At 46.1% G+C, this 27337-nt stretch overlaps 1 protein-coding gene across 2 annotated transcripts in view; it reads left to right on the top strand.

Moving 5' to 3' along the window:
- DPP6 (dipeptidyl peptidase like 6) overlaps positions 1 to 27337 on the top strand; it is a 729761-nt gene that overhangs the window by 419010 nt on the left and 283414 nt on the right. For both annotated transcript variants that reach the window (XM_030308879.1, XM_030308880.1), the window contains exon 4: positions 20917 to 21011. In XM_030308879.1, the coding sequence (XP_030164739.1) occupies positions 20917 to 21011 (95 nt within the window). The remainder of the gene's footprint in view (positions 1 to 20916; positions 21012 to 27337) is intronic.

Genomic DNA, 27337 nt, shown 5'->3' on the forward strand with positions numbered 1-27337 from the left:
TTGCAATTATTGTAAAATATGTAGAATATAACCTGTACCATTTTAGCCATTTTTAAGTACAGCACAGTAAGATCAGGCACATTCACATTGTTGTGCAACCACCTCCACCATCATTCTCCAGAACTTTCGCACTTGCCAAACTGAATCTCTGTCCCCATGAAACACTAACTCCGCGTGCCCCCCACCCCACACTCTGGCACCCTCCCACCTTCTGTCTCTATGAGTCTGACTACGCCAGGGACCTCATGTAATTGGAACCATACGATATTTTCCCTTTTGTGTCGGGTTTATTTCACTTACCGTAACGTCCTCAAGGTCCACCCGTGTCGTTGCCTGTGCCAAAATGTCCTTCCGTTTGGGGCGGCTGGGTGCGCAGTCCGTTGAACGTCCAACTTCAGCTCAGGTCACGATCTCGCTGTTCGTGGGTTCAAGCCCCACGTCAGGCTCTGTGCTGTCAGCACGGAGCCGGCTTCAGATTTTCTGTCTCTCTCTCTCTCTGCCCCTCCCCAGCTCACGTGCTCGCTCTCTCTCTCTCTCTCTCTCTCTCTCAAAAACAAATACACATTTTAAAAAATGTCCTTTTTACAAGCTGGGTAATATTTCACCATACGTGTGCGTGTGTGACATTTTGTGGATCTGTTCATCTTTCCATGGAAACTTGGGTTGCTTCCATTCATTGGCTGTGTGGCAGCAAACATAAGTGGAGATATGTTTGAGTCCCTGTTGTCACTCTCCTGGGTCCACGCCCAGAAGAGGAGATGCAAAATCATGTGGTAATTCAGCATGTCATATTTTGAGGAATCGTCATATGTGTCTCAGGAGCCCTTAAGACGTCCAGAAATGACTCCAAACAACGGATGACCCAAGGAGACAATGTTGTTTCTGTGCCATTTGGCAACACCGCCCAGAAAGTTAAGCCCAAAGGAAAAAAATCGGTTGATGTCCAACGAACAGATCACACGGTTTTCTCCAGTTCAAATAAGCGTGGCTTCTGGTTGTCTTTTACTACATTGTGCACAAGTGGCTGCAGAAACGATCCTGTGTAGTCTTTTTAGAAGGGCCCGATGTAAAATTTACTTCCCGGGACCCTGGCTGGCCCCTGGAGAGGTTGGCCACCACCTCCTGGAAGGCTGCCTCTTTGGAGAAGGAGGTCTGTTCTGTTTCCTCGCGGGACAGCCCCCCGGCTTGTCCTTCTTTCCGTGTTCTGCTGTCGTAATCACCAGGAAATGATGAGCAGGGCGACGTGGCGGCCGGGGAGTCGGGCTTTACTCCATAAATAGGCAGTTATTCTTTCTGTGCTCGAGTTTCTTTATGGAGGAAGGAAACAAGTTGAGCACGGGAAGCCCGCGAGCGCCACCAGCGTCTTCCAGCGCCACGGCCCCGCGGAGCCGAGCTCCCCACCCCGTCCACAGCGTCGTCACCTCCCAGCGACGTGACCGGGTTCGGTCTGTGGCGCTCACCAGGCCTGCTGGCTGTTCTGTTTTCTCCTCTGTCTGTCTCAGGCCTGCTGATACTCCAGTGAACTTGGGACGGAGCCTTAGGGGCTTTTTGTCTGTTTTTCCACCTCTGTCGTGGCACCTGTTTTGTTTAATTTTACTCCATAAGACCACTGTATACCGTGGTTTCTTATAAAGCGGTTTTCCTGCTCTCCCCGACAGCCAAGACCTACTTCGTCCACACCCGCACAAAGTGCTGGCTGGGCCGCCCGTCAGACGGGAACATGGGAACGTTCCAGGGTGTGTGGAACCGGGAGAGCGGACGTGAGAGTGGGCCTCTCACCCTGGGAAGGCGCGGGGGGCATTGTGTGCTGCTGCAAGGAGAAAATGAGTCGGAGCTGAGAGTCAGAGAGGTGTTGGCGGTCTCCTAGGAGATGCGAGCCACACACACGGGTCCAGGGAAACGTGACTTGCGGGCATTGCTGCCTGAATGGCAGACGCCGGGGCCGAGTCTTGGAGGAAGGAATAACAGCCTGGCACCTCCCTGGGGGAGAAGCCTTGTTGGATCACTTGTGAAGATCCGGACTTTGATTCGGCACAGGGAGCAATGATCCAGACCCGGACATTGTGAGAAACGTAAGGTACACGAAATACAAAACTAAAAACGAAACGGAATGCTGATTCACACATCGTGTAAGTGGATCACAGCATACAGGAGAAACAGAAGCAGAAATCGGATTGTCAACCCTGCAAAACGTGCTCTTCTGTCTGGACGGTCCCTGGTGACATTGCTGACAGGACACGGGTCTCCAGTGCCCCTTTGGTGTCACTTACGTTAGCACTTTGGTGTTTTGGATGTGACCGTATGTCTTTGGCTGTCCCACAGCACCAAAGCATCCCAGCTGATTGTTTAGTTTCACTCACACCCCAGTGTCTTCTCTATCACTATTTAAAAAAAAATTTTTAATGTTTAATTTTGAGAGAGAGAGACAGACAGACAGGGTGTGACTGGGGGAGGGGCTGAGAGAGAGGGAGACGCAGAATCCGAAGCAGGCTCCAGGCTCCTAGCTGTCAGCACAGAGCCCGACGAGGGGCTCAAACTCACGAACCGTGAGATCATGACCTGAGCCGAAGTCGGATGCTCAACCGACTGAGCTACTCAGGCGCCCCATCACTCAATTTTTTGATGAGCACGGAATCCTGGCAATCGGAGCCTTGGCAAATCCATGAACGAACTGTACATACAATAGAGGCCCTCTCTCTACTGATTTCACATCTTGCTTCTGAATGAGGCCAAATTTTTATTCCTTTTGTGAACCTCCCTCCTGTTAATTTATCCTCCAGCAGACTCCACTGACTTACTATGGTTGAAGGTATATTCCATACCAGTGTGTTCCAATAGAAATATAATGTGAGCCACGTATGCAATTTAAAATTTTCTAGTAGCTTTATCAGAAGGATGAAATATGGGACACCTGGGTGGCTCAGTCGGTAAAGTGTCTGACTCTTGATTTCGGCTCAGGGCGTGGTCTCATGGCTCGTGAGTTCGAGCCCCGCGTCAGGCTCTGCACTGACCGTGAGGAGCCTGTTTGGGATTCTCTCTGTCTCTCCCACTGCCTCTCTCTCTCAAAATAAATAAGTAAACTTAAAAAAAAAAAAGATGAACAGTAATGCGGAGCCTGACTGGTTCAGTCAGTAGAGCTTATGACTCTTGATCTCGGGGTTGTGAGTTCGAGCCCCACATTGGGTATAGAGATTACTTAAAAATAAAATCTTAAAAAAAGAAATAGATGAAATTAAAAATTTTTAAGTGAGGTAAAATACTTCTAACATAAAATTTACCATCCTAACCATTTCTTTAAAAAAAATTTTTTTTAATGTTTATTTTTGAGAGAGAGAGGGAGACAGAGTGTGAGCAGGAGAGGGGCAGAAAGAGAGAGAGACACAGAATCCGAAGCAGGTTCCAGGCTCTGAGCTGTCAGCACAGAGCTCGATGCAGGGCTCGAACTCACGGACCGTGAGATCATGACCTGAGCTGAAGTCGGACGTCTTACCAACTGAGCCGCCCAGGCGCCCCATCGTGATTTTAATTTCTTTCCTTTTGATATTTATTATGTGTTGGCTGGATGAAAACACATCAAAACATTAGATGATGTGGTCTTTCCCCGCAAGGGAGGATGATGCATGAGGAGGGCATCATGGAAGGGAAAACATGAGCCACGGGCTGGTAGGGTAAGTGTTGAGTTTGGACCAAGGTGATCTCATTTGCCTTAGCCCCTCCCACAGTGCCAAATGAGTGGGAGGCACCCCCACAGCCAACAGCTCACTGGTGACCTCCGTGAGAACAATGGTGTGGGTCCATTAAGGGAGAGGGGACTCAATCATATCCCAATCCTAACATACACTGTAGAGTGCTTCCTTGAGTCTGCAGGGAGGCGTGTCCAACACCCCACTGCGGGAGGGCTGAGCACAAGGCAAGAGATTTCCCAACTCCAGTGGCGTCTCGCAAAGAAGCTGCCTTGAAAGTGGTGGATGAGTTGAATAAGCAAACGCGCGACAGGGTTCGGAAGGGTAGTCAGTTGTTCATGAAATCAGCTACTTTGGCCCTAGTCAGGTAGGTGTGTTCATGCTCACCCGAGAGTTGCTAACGTTGATCGGTCGCCATGATTCTATTCTAGAGAACGAATAATGTAGAACGATGTTGTTTGGGGAGGAAATAGTACTTGGCAACTCCATAGTGTTGAGAGGAGGGAAGAAAGCCCGTTCAGGCGAACCTCGCCGGTCCCGATCACCGTAGCGTTCCTGTTTCACATACGACAGTGCACATGTGGACATCACAGCCGTTGCAGGGACTCAAAGCAAAAGCACACAAACAAAACCAGGGAGAGGGAAAGCAATAGAACTTAGGCATTTAAAAAAATCCATTCCCTAATAGAGTAAACACATCTTCCACCGCAAGTTACGATTTTCAACATCATTTACCTTGTACTTCCGCTGTGGAGGAAGGCGGCTCTAATAAATGAGACACAGTGATGACCTTTATCAGCACTACCGATAGCTATAAATTGAGCTGAACATCCCCATCAGCTAAGAAGACAGAACTCATTACTGACCAAAGATTGCTGTGTAGCCTTTGACGGAGACGGGTACCATTAAAACGAATGCTGCTTCACTCGTGTAGACAATGTCTTACCACGGGAGACCTGAAACACCACGCATTGATTTTTGTGGGTGACTACAGTAGCATAACCAAAGGATGAGCTGAGCCTTATTGTATGTTAAATAGCAGTGCCGTGCAACGTGTTCTTTTTTGGAAGAGTTGATCTGTTGCTTCTTACATTACAATCTTTACCAATGGCACACGTGGAACAGAATTGTCGGATTTATAGTCCTGACAATTCAAGTTGAGCCATTCTCTTGTTTCAGATATATATCCGTGAAATTAAGTCAAGATTTTTAATTTTAATGTTTATTTATTTTGAGACGGTGGGGGGGAAGGGGCAGAGAGAGGGGGAGACACAGATTCCAAAGCAGGCTCTAGGCTCCGAGCTGTCAGCACAGAGCCCGACGTAGGGCTCTAACTCACGAACTGTGGGATCATGACCGGAGCCGAAGTCAGATGCTCAGCCGACTGAGCCATCCAGGTGCCCCAAGATTTTTAATTTTAAAACTAAATACAGTAAATACAGAAATTTGTTTCTACCAACACTAGCCTTATTTATTAGCAACAATACTTGCTGAATTTGGGAATAGACCGGGGTTGAGATATTCAGGTTATATCACTTGCCCTGATTATTAAGGCATCCCTGTGTACTTTCAAGTGTTCTGGTTAGATGATAAGCTACACAGTTACTCTAGAAATATATGAAATGGAAGGACTATAGCAATCCTTGGTCTTCAGGTTACAGTTTTATCAGATTCCACATGTAAAACATTCCTTTTAAGTCCTGTGACTTTCCATAAAATGGCTTCCATTACCCAGATGATGGTTGTTTCCTTCGAAAAGTATCCATAGTGCTTAATACTCAGGATTACTCGATATTGAACCGGACGCTGTTCTAATGTCACAGAAGCAAGGTATCCTTCACATCCCCATTGCTGTCAGAATGGAATGTTGAGGTAGAGAAAAGTCAAATAACTTAAGTCCACGTAGTAGGGAAGGTGGGAAATTTTTAGTACTTCAGATTAAAGATCTACCGTAAGAGATGGGTCCTCACTTCACCGTGGGATGAGAGCAAGGACCTCCTTGCCTCTAATCGCTGCATCCGTGCGGCCAGCGTGTGACTGGTGCCGCACCTGCTCTGGGAACACAGTCAGCACCCAGGTTGCCACGGCTTTCACACTGATCGGTTCTGGCTGGCTGATTGGCTGGGCTTTCTCGTCTCATCCCAGCAGAGCTCTGGGGTCAGAGCCGGAGTCAGAAGACAGAGGTGGGTTTATAATAACGACGCCATCATGTAGACTTCTGAGGCCCCTTGCCTGGAGGAGCGGCCTGGGCGGATGGGGGTGCCGTGCTGAGCTGTTCCCCTTGGCAAGGACAGTCCCCAGAGCCGTCACAGGAGGCTTCACGTCCTGCCCCAGCAGGCGACCCAGGCAGCCACACTCCTTGGGGAGAGATCTGCCTTTGACCTCTCACATTTGTTACACGTGCTGGACCTTCTCTGAAAGCAACAGCCCGCCGGTGTCTACCGTATGAGGGGGCGCTTGGAGGCCTGACAGAAATGAGCTCCTCTGAAGGAGCGAAGGACTCCTTCATAGGGCACCTGCCTGCTTTTCCTAGGAGAGTGAGAGTACCTCTGTTCTTCCACCCCAACGAGTAGAATCGTTTCCTGTAATGGTTTTCTCCACTCCGTACAGTGTCTATACTCCACCTGCTGCTTGCATTTTGGAATGCTTTGTTTGCTGTTAAGTCAGAAAGATGAGAGCTGTGTTTACTCGCGCTTTTCGCAGACCGGACCCAAAATTCTGGAATAGGGCTCATGACATCTCTTTTCCTCCACAAATAAAATCGTAGGTGCATGTTTGGTAGAAAGCCACACGGACTCTCCTTGGCGGAGAGCTGAATGCTCCCGTCCTTCCTTCTCTTCCCACTTGTGCCTGGGCTCAGTGGCCCTGCCCAGTTACCCTTTTGGAAAAATGAGGTGGTTTATTATGGAGAATGAAAGACTGAGTGATAAAGTAACCTGATTTAGCAGAACCCAGCAACGGGATTAAACCTGGTTCTCTGGACTCCAAATCCAGAGTAAAAGCATGATTGTATCTCTTATTAGACTCATCTCTGAGCAAGAGAAAAATGAAAATCATACTGGTTTACACAAGACAGAAAGGTTGTCAGTACACCTAGAAGTCAGGAGGGAGGATCTCTGCTCTAATTTGCTTTTGTAGTTCATCCGCAAGGTTACCTAAGGGTCCAAGATGGCTGCTCTAGCTCCAGCCATCAGAAAGCATCCCTGCTAGCAGGGGTGAAAAAGGAGAGGAGGACGGCATGCTCTAGCCCGTACGGACACAGCTTTGTAAGTTTCACGGCCCACTCCGGGCATGTCCCGTCTGTGGCAGAGCCTGAAACAGAAGCCAGATTCCCAGACTCCTAGACCACGCTTTTCCCAACGATCTGTAGACTACCACTGGCACTTTTCATCAGAGTTTTTCTGAAGGAACGTTCCTGTCAAGTTTCCGTGTCTCGACCCATTCATTAGTCATTATCAGCAAGTGATTTTTCTCTTGGAAGCATAGCTAAAGTAAGGCGGTCATTTCAGCGAGACCTCTAGGTACTTCTGTTTGCTAATTTGTTCCATAATAATCATTAGAGGGAACAATATTGACATAAAACCTGAGTTTACTTTCCGCGGTAGTCTGCTGCCTTAATGTAATGCCAGCAGACGGTAAGGTTATTTAATACCTTCTGTCTTCTATGTTTGTACTGGAAAACAGCAAAGTCTTAGAACCCCTGTTGATGAAGTATGTACGTGATTGAACACTGACCCAGCTCTTAGCATTTTGATTAAAACCATAGCCCACGTGGGGCGCCCGGGTGGCTCAGCCGGTTGGGCGTCCGGCTTCGGCTCAGGTCATGATCTCGCAGTCTGTGAGTTCAAGCCCCGTGTCAGGCTCTGTGCTGACCGCTCGGAGCCTGGAGCCTGCTTCAAATTCTGTCTCCCTCTCTCTCTGCCCCTCCCCGGCTCACAGTCTGTCTCTCTCTCAAAAATAAAATAAAAACATAAAAAAATTTTTTAAAAAACCCATAGCCTGCAGAACCACGTGCTATGGCTTTTCTGAGCTACTGTTTTACTAAAGGCTATGGCATTGGAACGACATAAGTAGCATCATTCACTGACCACTGCATTTCAGAATCTGCTAATCGTTCAGGACTTTTGACAAATAACTGATGGTGATAAAATTTGGCGGCCTCAGAAAACAGCATGTGTAATCTTCCAAGTTGCTTCATTTCTGGACAAACTGGTAACCAAAATCACTTTTTACACAGTTTAGTGATTGTTTTCATATCCCGTCCGTGAAATTTTGTCCATATCTTTCTTGCACATGCTGAACTTTACTTGAAGAAGAATTTTTTTTTTAACGTTTATTTATTTTTGAGACAGAGAGAGACAGAGCATGAACGGGGGAGGGTCAGAGAGAGGGAGACACAGAATCTGAAACAGGCTCCAGGCTCTGAGCTGTGAGCACAGAGCCCGACGCGGGGCTCCAACTCACAGACCGCGAGATCATGACCTTAGCCGAAGTCGGCCGCTTAACCGACTGAGCCACCCAGGCGCCCCGAAGAAGAATTTTTTAAAGGTAGAAATCATGAGGCTTGTGGTTTTATGTTAATGTAAAATAGACATGTGTCCAAGATTTTATTTGTCTCAGGAATTAAGGAGAGAAGTGGCAAGGTATAAAGAGAAAAGTTAAAGGCAGACACACATGTAGGCAATCAGAAATGCTGGGATGAGTTTGCTGGAAAAGTGGTGGCTTTTTCTGGGGAGGTGGGGTGGGACAGAGGGACCCATTGCCTGTCTACCAGGCAGAATTTATTTGCATCTCTCTGGCTAGAACCCTTCTCGTTGCTGTCAGCTCTCTACAGCTTACAGTCATAAAATAGCTCAAAGACAGTGATAGGAGTAGACATCTAAAGAGGCAAACAGCCCAGGAGGAGTTACATACACAATGCCTAATATTCACCGAAAGGATACTCCATGGTCTTTTTTGTCCATTTCAGAGTTTTTTAAGATTTTTTTTGACACTTTCAATAACACTTGTGATTGATTTGCTTTAAGAGAAGTTTACTAAGTAATAGAAACATTATATATATATATATATATATTTTTTAATGTTTATTTATTTTTGAGAGAGAGAGATAGAGCACAAAGAGGGGAGGGGCAGAGAGAGAGGGAAACACAGAATCCGAAGCTGGCTTTAGGCTCTGAGCTATCAGCACAGAGCCCGATGTGGGGCTTGAACTCATGAACCGTGAGATCATGAGCTGAGCCGAAGTTGGACACTTAACTCCCCTAGGAGCCCCTAGAACCATCATACTATAATCATTTCAAAACCCTTCAAGAAGGGGCGTCAAGGTGGCTCAGTTGGTAAAGCATCCAACTCTTGGTTTTGACTCAGGTCATGATCTCATGGTTGCTGAGTTCGAGCCCCACGTTAGTCTCTGCCCTGACAGCATGGAGACTGCTTGGGATTCTCTCTCTCTCTCTCTCTCTCTCTCTCTCTCTCTCTCTCTCTCTCATTGACCTCCCCCAGCTCTCTCTCACTCTCTCTCAAAAATAACTAAACTTACAAAAAGCTCATCAAGGAGTCTTGTATTTTTATAAAACAAATCATAAATATCCTTAAATACGTGTAATTAGCACAGGACTGCTTACCTAATCTTCCCTTGTTCTGTACCCACTAAACCCTTTTCTTATAAAGCCTTACCTGTATATTTTCCTTTATGATAGATTCAAGTGAAAACAAGATAAATTGCAAAAAAAAAAAAAGTGCTAATTGTACAGATAAATTGTTTTTTCCCTTAGCCACATAAGCTAGCGTTGTCAATGTTAAACACAGAAGGAAGTGATTTGTTTTGAGCGGGACTTCGGTATAATACGCTGTTTAAAAGTCTAAACATGACTCTGTTGAAGCACATAAAAATTGGCCCCCATCCGAAGAGTGGAAATTTAAAAGGTTTTAAAAGCTCTCTGGGCTGTCCGTTAATCAAAGATATAATTGGGCATTCACAGATCTTACGAGCCAAACTAGTGGATTTCAAATCCCCTAAACATCATCCTTGCACTGTAGCTACTTTCCAAGTCATTTCCAGGCTGAGATCAATATTTGTTTGACAGTACTTGTCTGTGTAGTTACTCACGTTGTGAAAGCGGATATTGTGGTGTCACTGTCTCAGAATTCGAAGCCCACAGAATTTAATAGTCCACCTCCTTCCATCTTTCCACCCGTTTCATTCCCAGACAACCCAGCTCACAATTTCTGTGAGATAAGCTAGAAAGAGAAAAACAACAACAACCGAGTACAGTAAAAGCTTGGATTGTAAGTCGTTCTGCGAATGTTCCGCAAGACGAACAGACATTTCTAATAAATTTTAACTTGATAAACAAGCAATGTCTCGCCATATGAGTCGTACCTGACGCTGGACGTTACGTGATCACAACCGAGCCAACGGTTCTTGAAACTGGCTTCCATATACAAGTGCTTTGGATTACAAGCATGTTTCCGGAATGAATTATGTTCGCAAGCCAAGCTTTCGCTGTATAGAACTTTCATGTTTTAACTTTTTTGGAATCCTTTGGCTCTTTTGGGCCAAAACCCACACATTAGCTTCCGCCATGCTGCAGAACCTGTGAGGTTCTGCGAAGGAAACCACCAGAGCGTCCCTGCCTCAACGCGTGTTGTGTAAAGGGCTACACATCTAGCCTTCCGTCCTGGATTCTCCCTGCTTCCTGCTCTCCCTGGGATTTTCTGCCTGAAAGCCTCTCCATCCACTGAAACGTGGGCCACTGTTCTTATGTCCACCCCACTTGACTGTATGTTCCTAGAAATTAGGGGCTGTGTCGTTTTATCTTCTTCCTTTTTATGAGAAACTTTAAGCTTACAGAAAAGTGGAAAAGATAGCACAGCAAACACCCATATAAGCACCACTTAATCTTAGCACTTTCCCCTTTTTGTGTCTTCCCCCAATCTTTCTTGCTGAAAATATTTAAATGTGTCATTTTCTTTCATCGCTGAAGACTAAACACACATCTCCAGAAGTATACCCTCTTTGTATCTACAACAACCTCATTCTCGGCGAAAAACATGGCTGTAGTTTTCTAATACCATTGAATTCCTAGGCCATATTCAAATTTCCTCCTTCATTCTCAAAATATATTCTATGTCTTTTTTTCTCTCTGCTCAGATCACATTAAGGATCATAATTATGCTTGATTATGTCTCTTAAGTTTCTGCCAATGTAGAACAGCTCCGAGCTATTTCCCTATATTAGGCCAGTTGTGTTATAGAATCTTCCACATCCTGGATTTAGTCTGTTCCCTCACGGAATGATTTAACACGTTCGTCTCCAGCATCTGGTTGTCCCACTGGTAAAACAGGACTCAGAGGCAGATTCATGGATGAAGCTGGGGCCTCCAACTTCCTCCCCTATAAACAGGCATTTTCCGGGGTGCCTGAGTGGCTCAGTGAGTTAAGCATTCGACTCTTTTTTTTCTTAGTTTTTAATGTTTATTTATTTTTTTGGGGGGGAGGGGCAGAGAGAGAGGGACAGAGGACCTAATGCAGGCTCTGCACTGTCAGCACAGAGCCCGACGTGGGGCTCGAACTCACGAACTGTGAGATCAGAACTCGAGCGGAAGTTGGACGCCCAACCGACCGAGCCGCCCGGGTGCCCCAAGCGTCTGACACTTGATTTCATCTCAGGTTATGATCTCACAGTTCATGACAGAAAGCCCTGCATCAGGCTCTGCCCTGACAGTGCGGAGCCTGCTTGGGATTCTCTCTCTCCCTCTCTGTCTCTCTGCCCCTCCCCTGCTCACGCACACATTCTCACTCTCTCAAAATAAATAAATAAAAAGTATGCGTTTTTCCATCGAGACTGGCGTGTGTTCTCTGAGGTCGTATTGTGGCACCAGGAAAATACCCCATCAGCTTTCTCGGAATGAGTTTAGCACGCATGGACAGTCCTTACCTGAATCGGGTGTTTCAGCAGCGGCTGCAAATGGTGATTTCCTAAGTTCGTCATCCCTCACACATTCACCAGCTGACAGTCTTCTGAAAGGAAGGCCTCCCCCTCACAGGCGGGCTATATGTTGTCCCCCTGAACTGCTGGAAGAGCAGGATGAATCCTTGATTATTCATTCTTTCCCTCCAAATTTGTATTTATTAAATTCCAGCTAGCTAACATCCAGTGCGATATTGGTTTCAGGAGTAGAATTCAGTGACTCATCGCTTACATACAACACCCAGTGCCCATCCCAACAAGTGCCTTCCTTAATGCCCATCCCCCGTCTAGCCCATCCCCCACCCACCTCCCCTCTGGTAACCAGCAGTGTGTTCTCTAGAGTTAAGAGTCTGTTTCCTGGTTTGTCTCTCTCTTTTTCCCCCTATGTTCATTTGCTTTGCTTATTAAATTCCACATATGAGTGAAATCATATGGTATTTGTCTTTCTCTCACTGACTTATTTTGCTTAGCATTATACTCCCTAGCTCCATCCATGTTGTTGCAAATGGCAAGATTCCATTCCTTTTGATCACCAAGTCATATTCCATTGTGTATAAATACCACATCTTCTTTATTCATCAGTTGATGGATATTTGGGCTCTTTCCATAGTTTGGCTATTGTGGATACATCAGGGTCCATGTATCCCTTCAAACCAGTATTTTTGTATCCTTTGGGTAAATACCTAGTAGTGCAATTGCTGGGTCGTAGGGTAGTTCTATTTTTAACTTTTTGAGGCACCTCCATACTGTTTTCCAGAGTGGCTGCACCAGTTTGCATTCCCACCAACACTGCACATCCTCGCCAACACTTTGTTCTTGTGTTCTTGATTTTAGCCATTCTGAGATGTGTAAGATATCTCATTGTAGTTTTGATTTGTATTTCCCTGATGATGAGTGATGTTGAGCATTTTTTCATGTTTCTGTTGGTCATTTGGATGCCGGCTTTGACATCTTCTGCCCATTTTTTAACTGGATTATTTGGTTTTGGGGTGTTGAGTTTTTATAAGTTCTTTATGTATTTTGGACATTAACCCTTTATAAGATATGTCACTTGCAAATATCTTCTCCCGTTCTGTAGGTTGCCTTTTAGTGTTATTGTTTCCTTTGCTGTGCAGATGCTTTTTATTTTGATGAGGTCCCAATAGTTAATTTTTGCTTTTGTTTCCCTTGCCTCAGGAGACCTATCCAGTGAGAAGTTGATAACGGCCAATATCACAGAGGTTACTGACTGTGGTCTCCTGTATGATTTTAATTCTTTCCTTGCTCACATTTAGGTTTTTCATCCACGTTGAGTTTATTTTTGTGTATGGTGTAAGAAAGTGGTCCAGGTTCATTCTGCATGTTACCGTCGAGTTTTCCCAGCAGCATTTGTTAAAGAGACTGTCTTTTTTCCATTGGATATTCTTTCCTGCGTTGTCAAAGATTGACCATATAGCTGTGGGTTCATTTCTGGGTTTTCTATTCTGTTTCCATTGATCTGAGTGTCTGTTTTTGTGCCAGTACCATACTATCTTGACGATGACAGCTTTGTAATACAGCTTGAAGTCCGGGATTGTGACGCCTCCTGCTTTGGTTTTCTTTTTCAAGATTGCTTTGTCTGTTCGGAGTCTTTGCAGTTCTATGCAAATTTTAGGATTGTTTGTTCTGGCTCTGTGAAAAATACTGATGGTGTTTTGATAGGGATTGCATTAAATGTGTAGATTCCTTTGGGTATTATAGACATTTTTAATTACCAGTTTCAGAGTCAGGACTTGATGTCATAGTTCCCTCCAACCGTGGAAAACGAGTTGTTTTTCTCTTTTGGGAGTTCCATTATGGATTCCTGAACTGTTTTATACATTTGATGTGTTTGAATCAATTAGGGTATTGTTCTTTTGATGTTCAGATTTTACCAGCTTCGGACCTGAGAGCCCTCCCACTGGTTGTCTGGTGACACAAGAGTGTTGTGTAACAAACAACTACATACCCTCGGTGACATGCAGAGTAAGCGTTTATCTTTCGCGCAGCTGGTTGTCAGCCGGTGGTGGGTTAGGCAGCCGGTGGTTGCTTCTCCACTGGCTGATTTGCTTCCAGGGCTGGACAACCAGCTGGCTGCCGGCGGATCTGGAGTGGCGTCTGCTCAGGTGCCGGGCAGCTCAGCTGTGCTCCACATCTGTTTCTGCGCTGGGGCCAAAAGACGGGGCCACACATGTTTGTTTCACGGCCATGGCAGAAGCCAGGAGGGGCGAGTCAAACTATACGAGTGCTTCTCAGGTGCCTGCTTGTTCACAGTCCAGTGACCAGTTTAGGTCACGCATCTGAGCCCACGTTCGAGAGGAAGAGCCTGGCGAAGCCAGACACAAAGGCCGTGGGCAGGAGGGAGGGAAGCGTTAGGGCCATGTTGCCGTCTACCGTGGTCTTATGGTCTGTGTCCCCATCGGTCACCGAACACTTCCTTGCTGGCTGGCCGCTAAGATATTCCAGGTTCATACTGTATGTTCTGTGCCTCAGATCGAGAAATGCCCAGGTCTTTAGAGATCCCTTGTGCTTTTTACTGAGAATGATAGCTTGGGATCCTGTCTTAGAGTACAGTGCTGTGGTTAATGTGGAACTTAACAATAGCCAACACACAATAATTATCATCTGATTGGCAATGTTAATTGTAATTGTCCTTAAGTCAGGGAACACGGCAGATTCATGGTGCATACTGATTCTGTTTAGTGAGAAATGGTATTATTTCTAGACCACAGCGTGGATGTTAGGGATTACAGATCAGTTTTTATATCTTATGGCCATCACCTCGATGTTGACTTTCTTAGGAAACATGCTATATGCTATGTGTTATCAGCATACGTGAATACAAGTAATTTGTATCCGAGAAGAAAATAAAATAAGCAATAAGTAGGATAGAACGCTGTTTCTATTAGCAGCTATTTACAATTAAAAGAAGATAATTAGAGAAAAACCAGATCTGCTTCATTTACGTGCACTGTTTGTTTCTCAAAGTCTATTTCTCTGAAGCAACTCTTTGTGATATTTATATAATCAATTGTCAGTCAATTTATATAATCAACACCAGCCAGGGGCACCTGGTGGCTCAGTCAGTTAAGCGTTTGACTTCAGCTCAGGTCACGATCTCGTGGTTTGTGAGTTCGAGCCCCGCGTCAGACTGTGTGCTGACAGCTCAGAGCCTGGAGCCTGCTTCGGATTCTGTGTCTTCCTCTCTCTCTGCCCCTCCCCCACTCATGCTCGCTCTCTCTCTCTCTCTCTTTCTCTCTCAAAAATATTTAAAAATTAAAAAAAAAGACCAACCAGCAGGTCTAAGTCATCCTTGGCGACGGGAACCACGTATCTCATGGCTAAGAAATCTCTAGTACCACAAAATGCCATCCATTTAAAATTTCTTCATCATGGGAAAGACCTTTGAAAGGTTTCTAAGAAATACATTACTGTGTCAGGCAAAAATAAGCAACGTACGAAGCCAGCTGATATATGATTCTCAGAGGAAATGACTGGAACGTCATCTTATTTTTGGAAGAGCGAGAAAAACAACGTGTTACATTGCTATATATTTTTCTATCACAATCGGGGGAAAAGAATAAAATGAAAAGCAATCACCTCCCTTGTGTTGGCTACCAATGCTGTCGCTTTCTTTAATTATGTAGCTTTGAAGAACTGCCGAAGCCACCCAGAACAATTAAATTAATGACATATTTTACATGCTGAGTACTTGACATGAACAATACGTCGCAGAGGGTGACGCCGTGCGAGACTTTCTCCAGGAGATCTTTTCCTCACAACCTCACCCTCTGTGTTTCTCCGAATCCCCGGTGAGCCTGGCTTTTCAGTGTCGCCGTCCCGTCCTCAGAGTGTCCAAATGCACCTTACACTCCCCTCTGGGGTATTTTACTGCACTGCAGTGACGGGGGAGAAAGGAGCTGTCTCAGAATCTCACCAAGAGGCACTAAAGGCAGAATTGCGAAGCGGCCCTACCCACCCCTGCTTCCTTTGACCTTGTCGGCCGGGGGCAGCCTCTCACACAGCGGGTCTGCCTACGGAGTCGCAGGCGGGTGGCACATTTGGCGAATCAGACAGACGGGTGATGGTGTGAATTTGGTGAACGCATCACGCGTTTTTAGCCCCCGGTTTCCCCTCAGTCATCATGCTAGGTTTTAGAGGTAGAAAGTCCAGAAGGTGTGGCCTTTTCCCCATGCGTCCCGCTCTCTTTGCGGAGGAGACAGAGTTGTCACAGCCAATGAGGAGCGTAAAGCAGGAGTGGGGTGCGGGGCAGAGCAGAGCGGGGTTAATCCTGCCTGGCAGACGCATGGCAAGCTTTGCAGGGGAGAGGCCTTTGTGGGAAGAGCGGACAGAGGTCCCCCGGAGGGAGTGGGAGAGGGCATTGCAGGCTGGGCAGTGGTCTGAGGCATCACCCAGGCACAGAAGGCACAACATGGTTCAGGATGCTTGGGGGGGGGGGGGGGCGGTGACAGCAAATTAAAATGGGAAGAGACACCCAGGCCTGGATGTGAAGGACCTTGAATGTCAGCCTGAGGAGTTGGCCAAAGCAGTCTCTGCCAAAGAACCTAGAAAAAAAAAAAAAAAAATAGAAGCACGTCCTCGTGTGCACAGAGCATGGAGCGAAGGGAGTGAGCCGTCAGAGGCGTCCAAGGTGAAGGTGGCGGTGGGCAGACCCAGGGCAAGGGCACCGCAAGCCACGAGGACCCATGGCTTTGAGCCATTCAAGACGCCCTCAAAGGGGTAGGCGCAGACGAGGGGTGGAATATTGAAGACGAGAGACAAAAAGGAGGCAGAGGTGATTCCAGATCTTCTCCTGAGACAAGAGTAGCAGCTGACACGCACCCCAGAGCCTGCCCTGATCCAGGCGTCATTTTGAGTTCATCTCGAGTCTCCCGTACGTAATGTCTCTGAATCTTCACATGCACGATATCGGGTGTATACTATTATTTCTCCTGTTCTGCAGAACAGACAAGCATTATGAGGGATGGAAAATACAGTGAAAAAATAAACCTTGCAAATCACCAAGAAGGTGAGAAAATTCTAAACTTGCACTCATCTGAGAAAATAGTTACAAGATGAATAACTCGAAATCTGGAGGATGAACAGGAGAAAACTAATCGATCCATCATCATACCAGAATGTGTCAATACAATGGGAGGCTTTTTAAGAAAAAGTGAAGCGTGCAAAAAAATGGGCTGAGAATGAGGCAAGTTAACGAATGGTACAACCAGCACGGTTAAATTAAAGACCAAATAGAGAACCTGCATCTTCCGGTTAGAAAATATCCATTCCGTCAAGAAACCTTCCACAAAAACGAACCCCGCCTCAGGCTATAAACCAGAGTCAACAAATTTCACAGAGTGGATAGTACAAGTTTTTCTAACACATGTAGCAAATTACAAATCAATAACAAAAAGACGAAGAAGAGTGTTTTACATACATTTGCAAATTACAAATTCCAAGTAACTCCCAGGTTGAAAAGGAAAGCATGACAGAAACTAAAAATGCACAGAACAGAGCACTAATGAGAAAACTACCCATTAAAACTTGTGGATTCAGATAAAGACATAATTCAGGAAATTTATGGCACCAGTTGTGACTCTAAGAAAAGTGGAAATGCTGAAATTAATAAGCTGAGTGTCAAACTGAAAAGATAAGAAGGGGAGGGGGTAACGAGACAGGGTGGAACAGAGATTAGTAACACAGAAACCAGCAGTGCCCCGGCGTCTCTGACCCGTGAGCCACACACGCCCAGAAGACAAGCAGAGCAGTTCAGCTGCAGGTAACATACCGGCATTGAGTATAAAAGGCTGCTGCCCAAAGTTGGTGTCTGTGTCTAGCGAAGAAAATTACCTGGTGTTGCATAGGAAGCCACATTTATTAAAGAATATTAACATAGTCCAGAATGTCCAGAAACTGACAACCGTCGTGTCTAGGATACAGCACAAAATTACCTTACTTACAAAGAATGCCCCCCCAAAAAAAGAGGGGAACATACTTTCAGTATAAAAGAAAATTAACTGAGTCTGACTCCAGAATGAAACAGATTTTGGAACTGATGGGGCAAACATCCTAAAAGTGTATATATTTCCATGACACACAAGGAAGTACGTATGTGTTCCGTGAATGAAAACGTCAGCAGGGAAATGAGAAATCCCCGCAGAAAAGTAGGAACAGTAGAAAGAACAACATGGAAAATCCTAAACATAAGAACGCAGATTCTGAAATGTAAAAATTCACTGCGTGGACCTGACAGTCAAATAATCATGACAAAGGAGAGACAAAGCAGCTGTGATGACAGCTCAGTAGAAATTATTCGAGGTGAACAGAGGGAAATTTTTTTTAAAGAACAGAGCATCAGAGAGTGTTAGGTAATATCAAGGGCCCCAATATGTGTGCAGCTGGCATTCCAGGAGAGGAGAGGGATAAAACAAATAGAAAAAAATATTCGCAAATTAAAGACTGAAGATTTGACAAAGACATACGTTTGCAGACACGAGGCTCAGCAAACACCAAACAGAATGAACACAAAGAAGTCTAATCAAAAATGCATCATAGCTGGGCTGTTAGAAACCACAAGCAAGAAGTCAGTCTTGAAAACAGCGAAAGAAAAATGCATGGAAACGGTGTCGGGGAAAGAACAATCAAGAGCCGCTTCTTGTTAGAAGCCATGGTGACCAGAAGGACGTGACATGAAATTTCCAAAGGAAAAGGAAACACCATCAACCTAGAAATCTATATGAAGAGACAATATCCTTCAGAAGTGAAGGAAATCAAAGGCACTCAGGTAAGAGCAAATTCAAGGAACTGGGTGCCGGCGGGCCCATACAAACACATACCTCGAGGAAGTTCTCAAGAGGCAGGAAAATGATGCCTGGTGGAAACTCGGTCCTGGATCAAGTCTAAAAAGTGTCAGAAAGGCGAGTGATGGGCAAATGCAACAGACTTTTTTTTCTTTCTTTTTCTTCTTGCTCTCTTTATAAATGAGGTACTGTTATAAACAGTAATTATGACATCTTGTGGAGTATGTAAAGTATCTCGATTCAATACACATGACAATTATAACAGCATGGGGCTGGATGCGGGCTGAAAACTTGATAAATTTCTGTATTTCACCAGAGCTGGTACACTATTAACTCATTGTTGACTGTGGAAAGTTGAGTATGTATTCTAATCCCTAGGATCAGCACAAAAAATTTGCAAAGAAATACAGCTAAGGGGCACTTGGGTGGCTCAGTCTGTTAAGCATCCGACTTCAGCTCAGGTCATGATCTCGCGGTCCGTGAGTTCGAGCCCTGCGTCGGGCTCTGTGCCGACAGCTCAGAGCCCGGAGCCTGCTTCAGATTCTGTGTCTCCCTCTCTCTCTCTGCCCCTCCCCTGCTCATGTTCTGTCTCTCTCTGTCTCAAAAATAAATGAAAACATTAAATTTTTTTTAAAAAAATACAGCTAAAATAGGGACATTAAAATTCTGAAAAATATGCAACAATAAAGTGAAAGCCAGAAATAAGTGGAGGAAACAAGTAGAAACTAATCACACACACACACCCCTACACCCCCCCACCACCCACCCCCACCTCCACACACACACACCCCACACACCCAAACACATACACACCCACCCCACACACATACAACGCCCTCACACACACACATACACATAGACACACGTTAGACCAAATGCGGCCGTATCAATCATTTCATTAAATATGCATACAGGACATTCACCAGGTTAGACCATATTACGGACCACAAAAATGTCTTAATGAGTTTTCAAAGACTGAAATCATGTACCGAGTCTTCTTTGATCCAGTGAATTTAAATTAAAAACCTATAAAACATAAAAGGGCCAGAATAACTTTACATACTTGCAAATTAAACAACATGTTTCTGAATAATCATTGGGCCACGCAGATATTACAGGGAAGATTAGAAATAATTTGAACTGAATAATAATGTAACTCAGCATATCAAAATTTGTGAGATGTAGCTAACACCATCCATAGAGGGAAATTTTTAGCGTTCATCAGTTTTATTAGAAAGGATGGGGGGCGCCTGGGTGACTCAGTCGGTTAAGCGGCTGTCTTTGGCTCAGGTCATGATCTCGCGGTCCGTGAGTTCGAGCCCCACGTCGGGCTCTGTGCTGACAGCTCAGAGCCTGGAGCCTGTTTCAGATTCTGTGTCTCCCTCTCTCTGCCCCTCCCCCGTTCATGCTCTGTCTCTCTCTGTCTCAAAAATAAATAAACGAAAAAAAAAAAAACAACAACAACAACAACAAAAAAAAAAAACGAAAGAAAGGATGGAAAATCAAACTAAAGATCTAAGCTCCCACCTTAACAACCTGGAAAAAGAAGAGAATGAAAACCAAAGCAAGCAGCAGAAAGGAGTGAAAAAGGAAAGAGCCTAAATTTATGAGATAAAGAGTAGAAATGATAATACCGTTTGGATTAATCCAGTCTGCACAGGGTGGTCCCGTCAGCAACTGGTTATTGTGTGAAATGCCTTGACCATCAAGCTGGCTCAGTACTCCCACCTTTGCTCGGACAGACAGTATTTCTTCTCCTCGTCGTGTGCCCAGCCCTGTACCAGCAACCCGTCCTTCAGAAAACGTGCCCTTTCACTCGCAGTAGGGACACACGTGCCTACAGATACACCTCTGCAATAATCCTGATCGGTGTGTTTTATTACTTTCCTAAGGGAATAATTGAAAGGTTGGTCATGCAAAGGACCACGGTCACTGTCTCTGAGGACAGGATGTATGGATTCAGGGGTATGCGTGACCAAGAAACTGCCGACTCTTCCAGGTGTAGCAAGGAAGGTTGTGGACTAACTCGAAACAGTCTTGCAGGGTTTGGATGTGTGAGCACGTGTGCATAACACGGTTCACCCAAGCTGTACATACAGGAAATCACTACCCACAGTGCGAATTACTGTCCATGCTTTTTGGTAGTAAGTTTCTCAATCTGTTCCATGTGTCCACTGTGTGTTGGGCTCAAGAAAGCTCTAGAATGTCCGAAAGACTTCATGGGCATGGGCACTGGTGTTTTATATGCCAGTGTGTAGCGTAGGAGCGAAGATTCGGAGAGAAGCTTCACATGAGGTTATGTTGAGAGCAGCTGTATATACTTTACCAGATTGAAAGGACCCTTTGATGAATCACAGGATTCTATTTTTGTCGGAATAGTTGATTCGTTCTGTGTAAGTGTCCGTCAGAAGCCTGCTGAGCTCCTTAATGTTTCGTTTCTTTTTTATTTCTTCTCTTGTAGATAAAGAATTCATCTACAGAGAACAGAAAGGAAATGTGATACTACAGAATGTTGAAACAAATATTTCTACGGTGTTAATAGAAGGCAAAAAAATTGTAAGTACTCTCTCTAATGACCGGGATAATTTCAGTTTTCCCTCCTGCAAGTCAATAAAGCAGAAAATGACTTCAGGTTTCAACTTTTAGGAGGAGCCTAGCAGAAGCAATAAACTTGTAACACTATAGCCTGAGCAGCTCAAGATAATGTGAAATTGAAACCACACTAATTTAATAAGATGAAAGCAGTTTCTTTCGTGTGCGGGACATTTCTCTGCAGGTGTTGGAAACAAGTGTTGCATATCATATGTAATTGGAAGATCACGTCCTAGGGCTTTAGACATTTACAGAAAAATGGCAGTAATGCACAGAGAATACTTCAGGAGGGCTTGCTCAGTCTCGTTTAAAAAAAACACCTCATCTCCACATGCACAGGGAATATTAATGGAGGCACGCTGACTGTGCTTCGTCTGAACACGTGAAGTGATGTTTAGGCTTTAAAATAAGTACGGAGTGGATGCGAATGCCAGTCAGTGCCTCATAATCTGGGAAAACCCATTTTCCCCGAGATTTAAGTAGCATCGAAATTTGGAGTTCATGTACAGTTGAAAATACTTAAATTTTTTTAATGTTTATTTATTTTTGAGACAGAGGGAGACAGAGCGCGAGTGGGGGAGGGGCAGAGGGAGAGGGAGACACAGAATCCAAAACCAGCTCCAGGCTCTGAGCTGTCAGCACAGAGCCTGACGCGGGGCTCGAACCCACAAACCGCGAGATCATGACCTGATGTTACTTTAAATAAACACGGAAGAGGGGCACCTGGGTGGCTCAGTCGGTTGGGCGTCCGACTTCAGCTCAGGTCATGATCCCATGGTTCGTGGGTTCGAGCCCCACGTCGGGCTCTGTGCTGACAGCTCAGAGCCTGGAGCCTGTTTCGGATTCTGTGTCTCCCTCTTTCTGCCCCTTCCCTGCTCACTCACTCTCTCTCTCGCACACACACAAAATAAACATTATAAAAATTTTTAAACAAACAGAAGAATACAATATCATCTTTACACTTCAATTAGCAACCATCAACATCATCCCTGTGTATTGAAAAGGCTGGGAAGTGAGCACTGAACTATGAAAATCATTCATCTTGTTGGGTGGGGAAGAGTTTGTATATTATTTTTCATGGTGATGAATTCCATAATTGTTGTTTCGATGCCGTTTTACTCAATAATTTTAATCAGATTTTTAAAAATTCAGTATCACGTTTCAAAGGGATTAGACCTCTCCTTCAACGAACATGTGAGCACTGCAGACAGTTCAGAAAGTACTTGGAAGGGAAAACACGTAAATTAAAAAAAAGAGTCCTGCTGCTCTGCTTATGTCAAGTTTTCTCACTTTTTATGTCTTTCCCTGTTTTAATTACTTATTTAAATTACTAAGTTAACATTTAAATAAAAAGTCTTTTTGTTTCTTTAATTTATGCTCCCCTTTGATTTTGTATAATCATTAGACTGTAGGATTTGAATTTTTATCTGTCTCTAAAAATTAATGAATTCTGACTCCTCACAGAGAGGGACATGATTACAAGTATTATGAGACCCTTTCCAGAATCAAGAGCTGTAATGGGTTCATGTGTTGTAGAGGAACTCGGGAATCTGTTGAGATAAGAACTTGAGACGACTTTTTTCCTTTTTCCCTTCATCCAGTATGTTGAGCTTTCACAATTAGCGTTCACTTTACTTTATTCTGTTTCGTTTAATTTCCATCAAGGGCTCCGTGTGTGTGTTCTCACATTTGGAGGAGGAAGAAGCTCACTGCGGGGGCTTCTCCTGCTTGCCCTCTGCGGAGCCCTGCAGGCTGGCTCCCACAGGTGGGCTCCCGCAGGTGCGCCCCAGGTGGGCCCCCGCAGGTGCAGGTGCGCCCCAGGTGGGCCCCCGCAGGTGCAGGTGCGCCCCAGGTGGGCCCCCGCAGGTGCAGGTGCGCCCCAGGTGGGCCCCCGCAGGTGCAGGTGCGCCCCAGGTGGGCCCCCGCAGGTGCAGGTGCGCCCCAGGTGGGAGGGGTCCCAGCCCCTGCCTGGTGGGCCCGTCCCCACTTTTGCTGTCATCCTCCTGGTCTGCATGACACAGCCAGCCAGCAGTCCTGCGGCTGGACAGGAGAGGCCGGCACGGCCAGCGAGCGTTTCCACCCTGAGGCTGGCTGCGCTTGCCACCTCAGTAAAAACCAGGAAGGGGAAATAGCCTTGTTTTTGTCCGCAGTTGAGAAGGCAAAAGCCAGCGGCCCGAACGCCCGCTGAACTGTTTTGTTTGGCCCACAGACTGGTTTCTTGCAAGCTGGAAGTCCAGGTTTCTGTCTTTTCTTGAAATACAGGAATAGCTAAAAGCAGCGAGACATCGTTTTCTCAGACAGCAGAATTTGGCGAGCGGAACGGGGTAGCAGCTGTCCGGTCCCCACAGCGACCACACTCGCTGACTTCTAACCAGACCGGCCTCTGAGTTTCCAACCCCCTTAGTCCAGGAACAAAGGGGTGGCATAACAAGTCACCGTCGTTTGCAAGAATGTTGTCAAAAGCCATGTCACGCGAGGTGTCTATTCTAGTTTGGTTTCTGTGTCTGCAGCGGTCGGTCCAGCCGCCGTCGCCGTCCCTCTGCATTTTTTTCTTCCTCCCCCTCGTGTCTCAGACACATTTTCTTCTTGTTCCTCTTCCCTGTCTTTTCCCCTCTTCCTCTTTTCCCCCCGCTTATTAAAAGAACAGAAAACGGGGCGCCTGGGTGGCTCAGTCGGTTAAGCGTCCGACTTCAGCTCAGGTGACGATCTCGCGATCTCGCGGTCCGTGAGTTCGAGCCCCGCGTCGGGCTCTGGGCTGATGGCTCAGAGCCTGGAGCCTGCTTCCGATTCTGTGTCTCCCTCGCTCTGTTTTTCTCTGTCTCAAAAATAAATAAACGTTAAAAAAAAAAAAGAACAGAAAACAAAAATATTTTTTACTTATTTTTATTTCCTAGGCTTGTTTCTCTCTCTCTTTTCTTTTTTTAAGTCGGGAAGTATAACATTGTGTACCTGTGTCTTTAAAAGACCTGCAAAGAAATAAAGTAGCAGCTTGATTTTCCTGGCCCTGCACCTGCTACGCTGTGCAGGTTTTAGGTGGTCTGATGTCGTCCTCTGTCACCCCTGTGCTCTCATCTGACATTAAAGTGTGTCCTCTGAGCAGGGCCCTGGGCTGGCCGAGGTGGGTGGGTGGAGACCAGGATTAATGAAACAGTTTTACTCTCTGGGACCTTTCCACCCAGATCTAGAAGAGGCAGGCATTTGTGACGTCTGCGCTGCAGTAGAGGCAGGAAGGAGAGAAGAGAGTCGATGTCAGCGGTAGGTAGGGCGCAGAGAGGGACATCCAGCAGCCCCCGAGAGGTGAGTACAGTTTGAAGACAAGTGGGAAGCAGCATCCTTGCTGCACAGCGAACAGGCTGAGCAGTGAATGTCCCGTGGGCAGGCAGGGTGGCCAGTCACCAGCTCCGGTGCAGGTCACGTGGGAGCGGTTGGAAGGCCATGGCTCAGGGCCCCGGGAGAAGGTCAGGGAGCAAGCCACGGAGCGCCTTACCCGGGGGTCTAGCCTTTTTACTCTGCAGGAAACTGAAAGGGATGGGACTGTTGAGGTCGGGTCTGTCTAGGAAAATAAAGCTAGAGCCACGTGACGGGGGTGCAGGAGGGAAAGATGAGAGGCGAGGGGCCCCTGGGACTGCTTCGGGCCCAGGTGGAGCTGAACCAGGTCCTGGTGAAAGCAGTGACTGGGGAAACCAGGAGGGACGAGTCTGCGTCCCGTCACAGAGGCAACATTGACGAGTCCGGCTGCGCGGTGCACGAGGGCCACCGAGGCTGTAGCCACGGTCTGCGTCCACCGGGGGCGTGGGCGCGGGTCTCAGACACCCGGAGTGGGGAGCAGTCAGGGCCGTGGAGGAGAAAACCAGGGCTAACCGAGGAAGGAGGGGGACGCAGCAGGGTGCACGCGGGGTTCACTCAACACACAAGGCTATGTGAGTGCTTACAGTATAAACACCACGCGCATTTCCTTATTTAATTGAAACCCTGTGAGCGGCAGGCGGGATATTCTTCCCACTTTACCGAGGTTTATGGAGGCCAAGAGGTCTTTTCTGAGTCACGTAGCTGGTAGCTGAGAGCCCCCAGGGCTGGTCCCGAGCTACATCATTTCTAGATGGCGTAAGGGGTCTTGGGGCCAGTGTCCCACGGCCCAGGAGGGTGCCCCAGCCTCAGGTGCGGGGCTCACACTGTGAGGCCACCGCTGCCTGTCCCGGTGGCCACTGCACATTGCCCCGAAATAAGGATCACACCTGCAAAACACTGTGTCAGGCCAGCCTGATGCAACACCTGCCGACGCAACCGTGCGGATTTACCTGTTTTCGAGGTGAGAGCTTTTCTCGGTGGTGGGTCTGCTCTGCTCTGTCCGGCTGCATTTTCAGGTTCCTTCTGGCTCGTACCACCAGTGCAGGGGCGGCACCTGCTTCGATCTGACTCCAAATTTAATGATTTTTAGGGTGCATCAAGGGCCCAGATGCAGACAGTGGCTGCCTTCCCTGGGAGGACCCCCAGGTGCACACGCTCCCTCCTTCCTCGTGCACGGGGACGGGCAGCTCACCACCGCCTGTGTGGCCAAGGCTGATGTGTGTTCCCCTCAAGGTGCACAGGGTGTCCCCATAACTTGTGTCATCTTCTCAGCATCTGCCTTTGGTTTTATCATTACCAATCTTACTTATTTCCTTGTTTTCCTTTCTGAGGCGATTTTCACAAAACAGCCCAGGGACGTATTTATACTCCCTGCCCTCCATTTCTTTTCCATTCCTTGATGATTTGGAGCATTCCATCATCCCATATCTTTTTCTTTCACTCACGGCCGCCTTTCCTTCTCTGCGTTTATGATCACACAGGTATTTATCCATTACATGAAAACAAGACACCAGCCCTTGGCATAAGTGTCTCACCGGCAACACGCCGACATTTCCATACATATGGGCTCGTCATATGTGTAGACTGATGTTTTTTCTAAGTCAGGATAGGGGCGCCTGGGTGGCTCTGTCATTTGAGCATCCGACTCTTGATTTCGGCTCAGGCCATGACCTCATGATCGTGTCGTGGGATTGAGCCCCGCATCAGGCTCTGCGCTGACAGCACGGATGTCTGCTTGGGATTCTCTCTCTCCCTTTCTCTCTCTCTCTGCCCCTCCTCGGCGCTCTCAAAAATAAACAAACTTAGGGGCGCCTGGGTGGCGCAGTCGGTTAAGCGTCCGACTTCAGCCAGGTCACGATCTCGCGGTCCGTGAGTTCGAGCCCCGCGTCGGGCTCTGGGCTGATGATGGCCCAGAGCCTGGAGTCTGCTTCCGATTCTGTGTCTCCCTCTCTCTCTGCCCCTCCCCCGTTCATGCTCTGTCTCTCTCTGTCCCAAAAATAAATAAACGTTGAAAAAAAAAAATTAAAAAAAAAAATAAACAAACTTAAAAAAAATCATAAAAATCAGGGTCATGTTATTAAAAATTACATTACTGAGTGTGAGTAAACAGCCCCAAATAATGCAAAATGGGAACTGCACACCAGTCTCACCAGCGGGTGTAGCTACAGACGTTATAACCGCAGTATTGGCAAGTGGACCCACTCATGTATCCGAATCGTGATTCACTCTGAATCGTGTACTCCTGACAGCAGCACTTAAATATCAAGAACTCAATCAGCAAAACCCATTACAACTACAAAATAACAGCAAAATCCTTGATGATTACATCACAGACACTGAAAGGGTACCTGGTAAAGCTTATCAATAACTGCTAATAAAATTTCTGGGTGAGATGAAAAGGAAAACCTGCCTAAATATGACAAAAACCATTTACCCTAAGCCAACTAGCAGCGAAAAGCAATCTCAATGGCAGACAGTAGAACTATGTCAATTGCAGTCGGGCCAGAGTACTCACCATCACTATTCCTATTTAATGTGCTCTTGGAGATAGCAGGAAATGCCGTATACAAGCAGAGTAAGTGATGGGGAACTAGAAAATGAAAGAAAAATGTCTTTCTTTTCTGGGTAACATAATTCCATCCCTAGAAAATCTAAAAGACGTTAGCTTACCTAAGGTGTAATTAATAAGGAAAAATTTTCATCTGGCTGAATACAGAAAATATGTGAATAAATCTGTGGCTCTCTCTTCACAGACTTCAGTACCTAGAATATTCCATTCACTATATGAACAAAAACAAAAGTTCTCTCATAAATCTAAGAACAGCATAAGACTTAACGCAGACTACAAAGTCTTATTGAAGATTAGAATTCTACATGCAACAAAAATATCTTTCAAAGTTAAAGATAAAGTAAACTGGAGACAATATCCGAGAGCATTCACT

The sequence above is a fragment of the Lynx canadensis genome, chromosome A2 (assembly GCF_007474595.2).
Source record: "Lynx canadensis isolate LIC74 chromosome A2, mLynCan4.pri.v2, whole genome shotgun sequence".
In the NCBI taxonomy this organism is placed as follows: Eukaryota; Metazoa; Chordata; class Mammalia; order Carnivora; family Felidae; genus Lynx; species Lynx canadensis.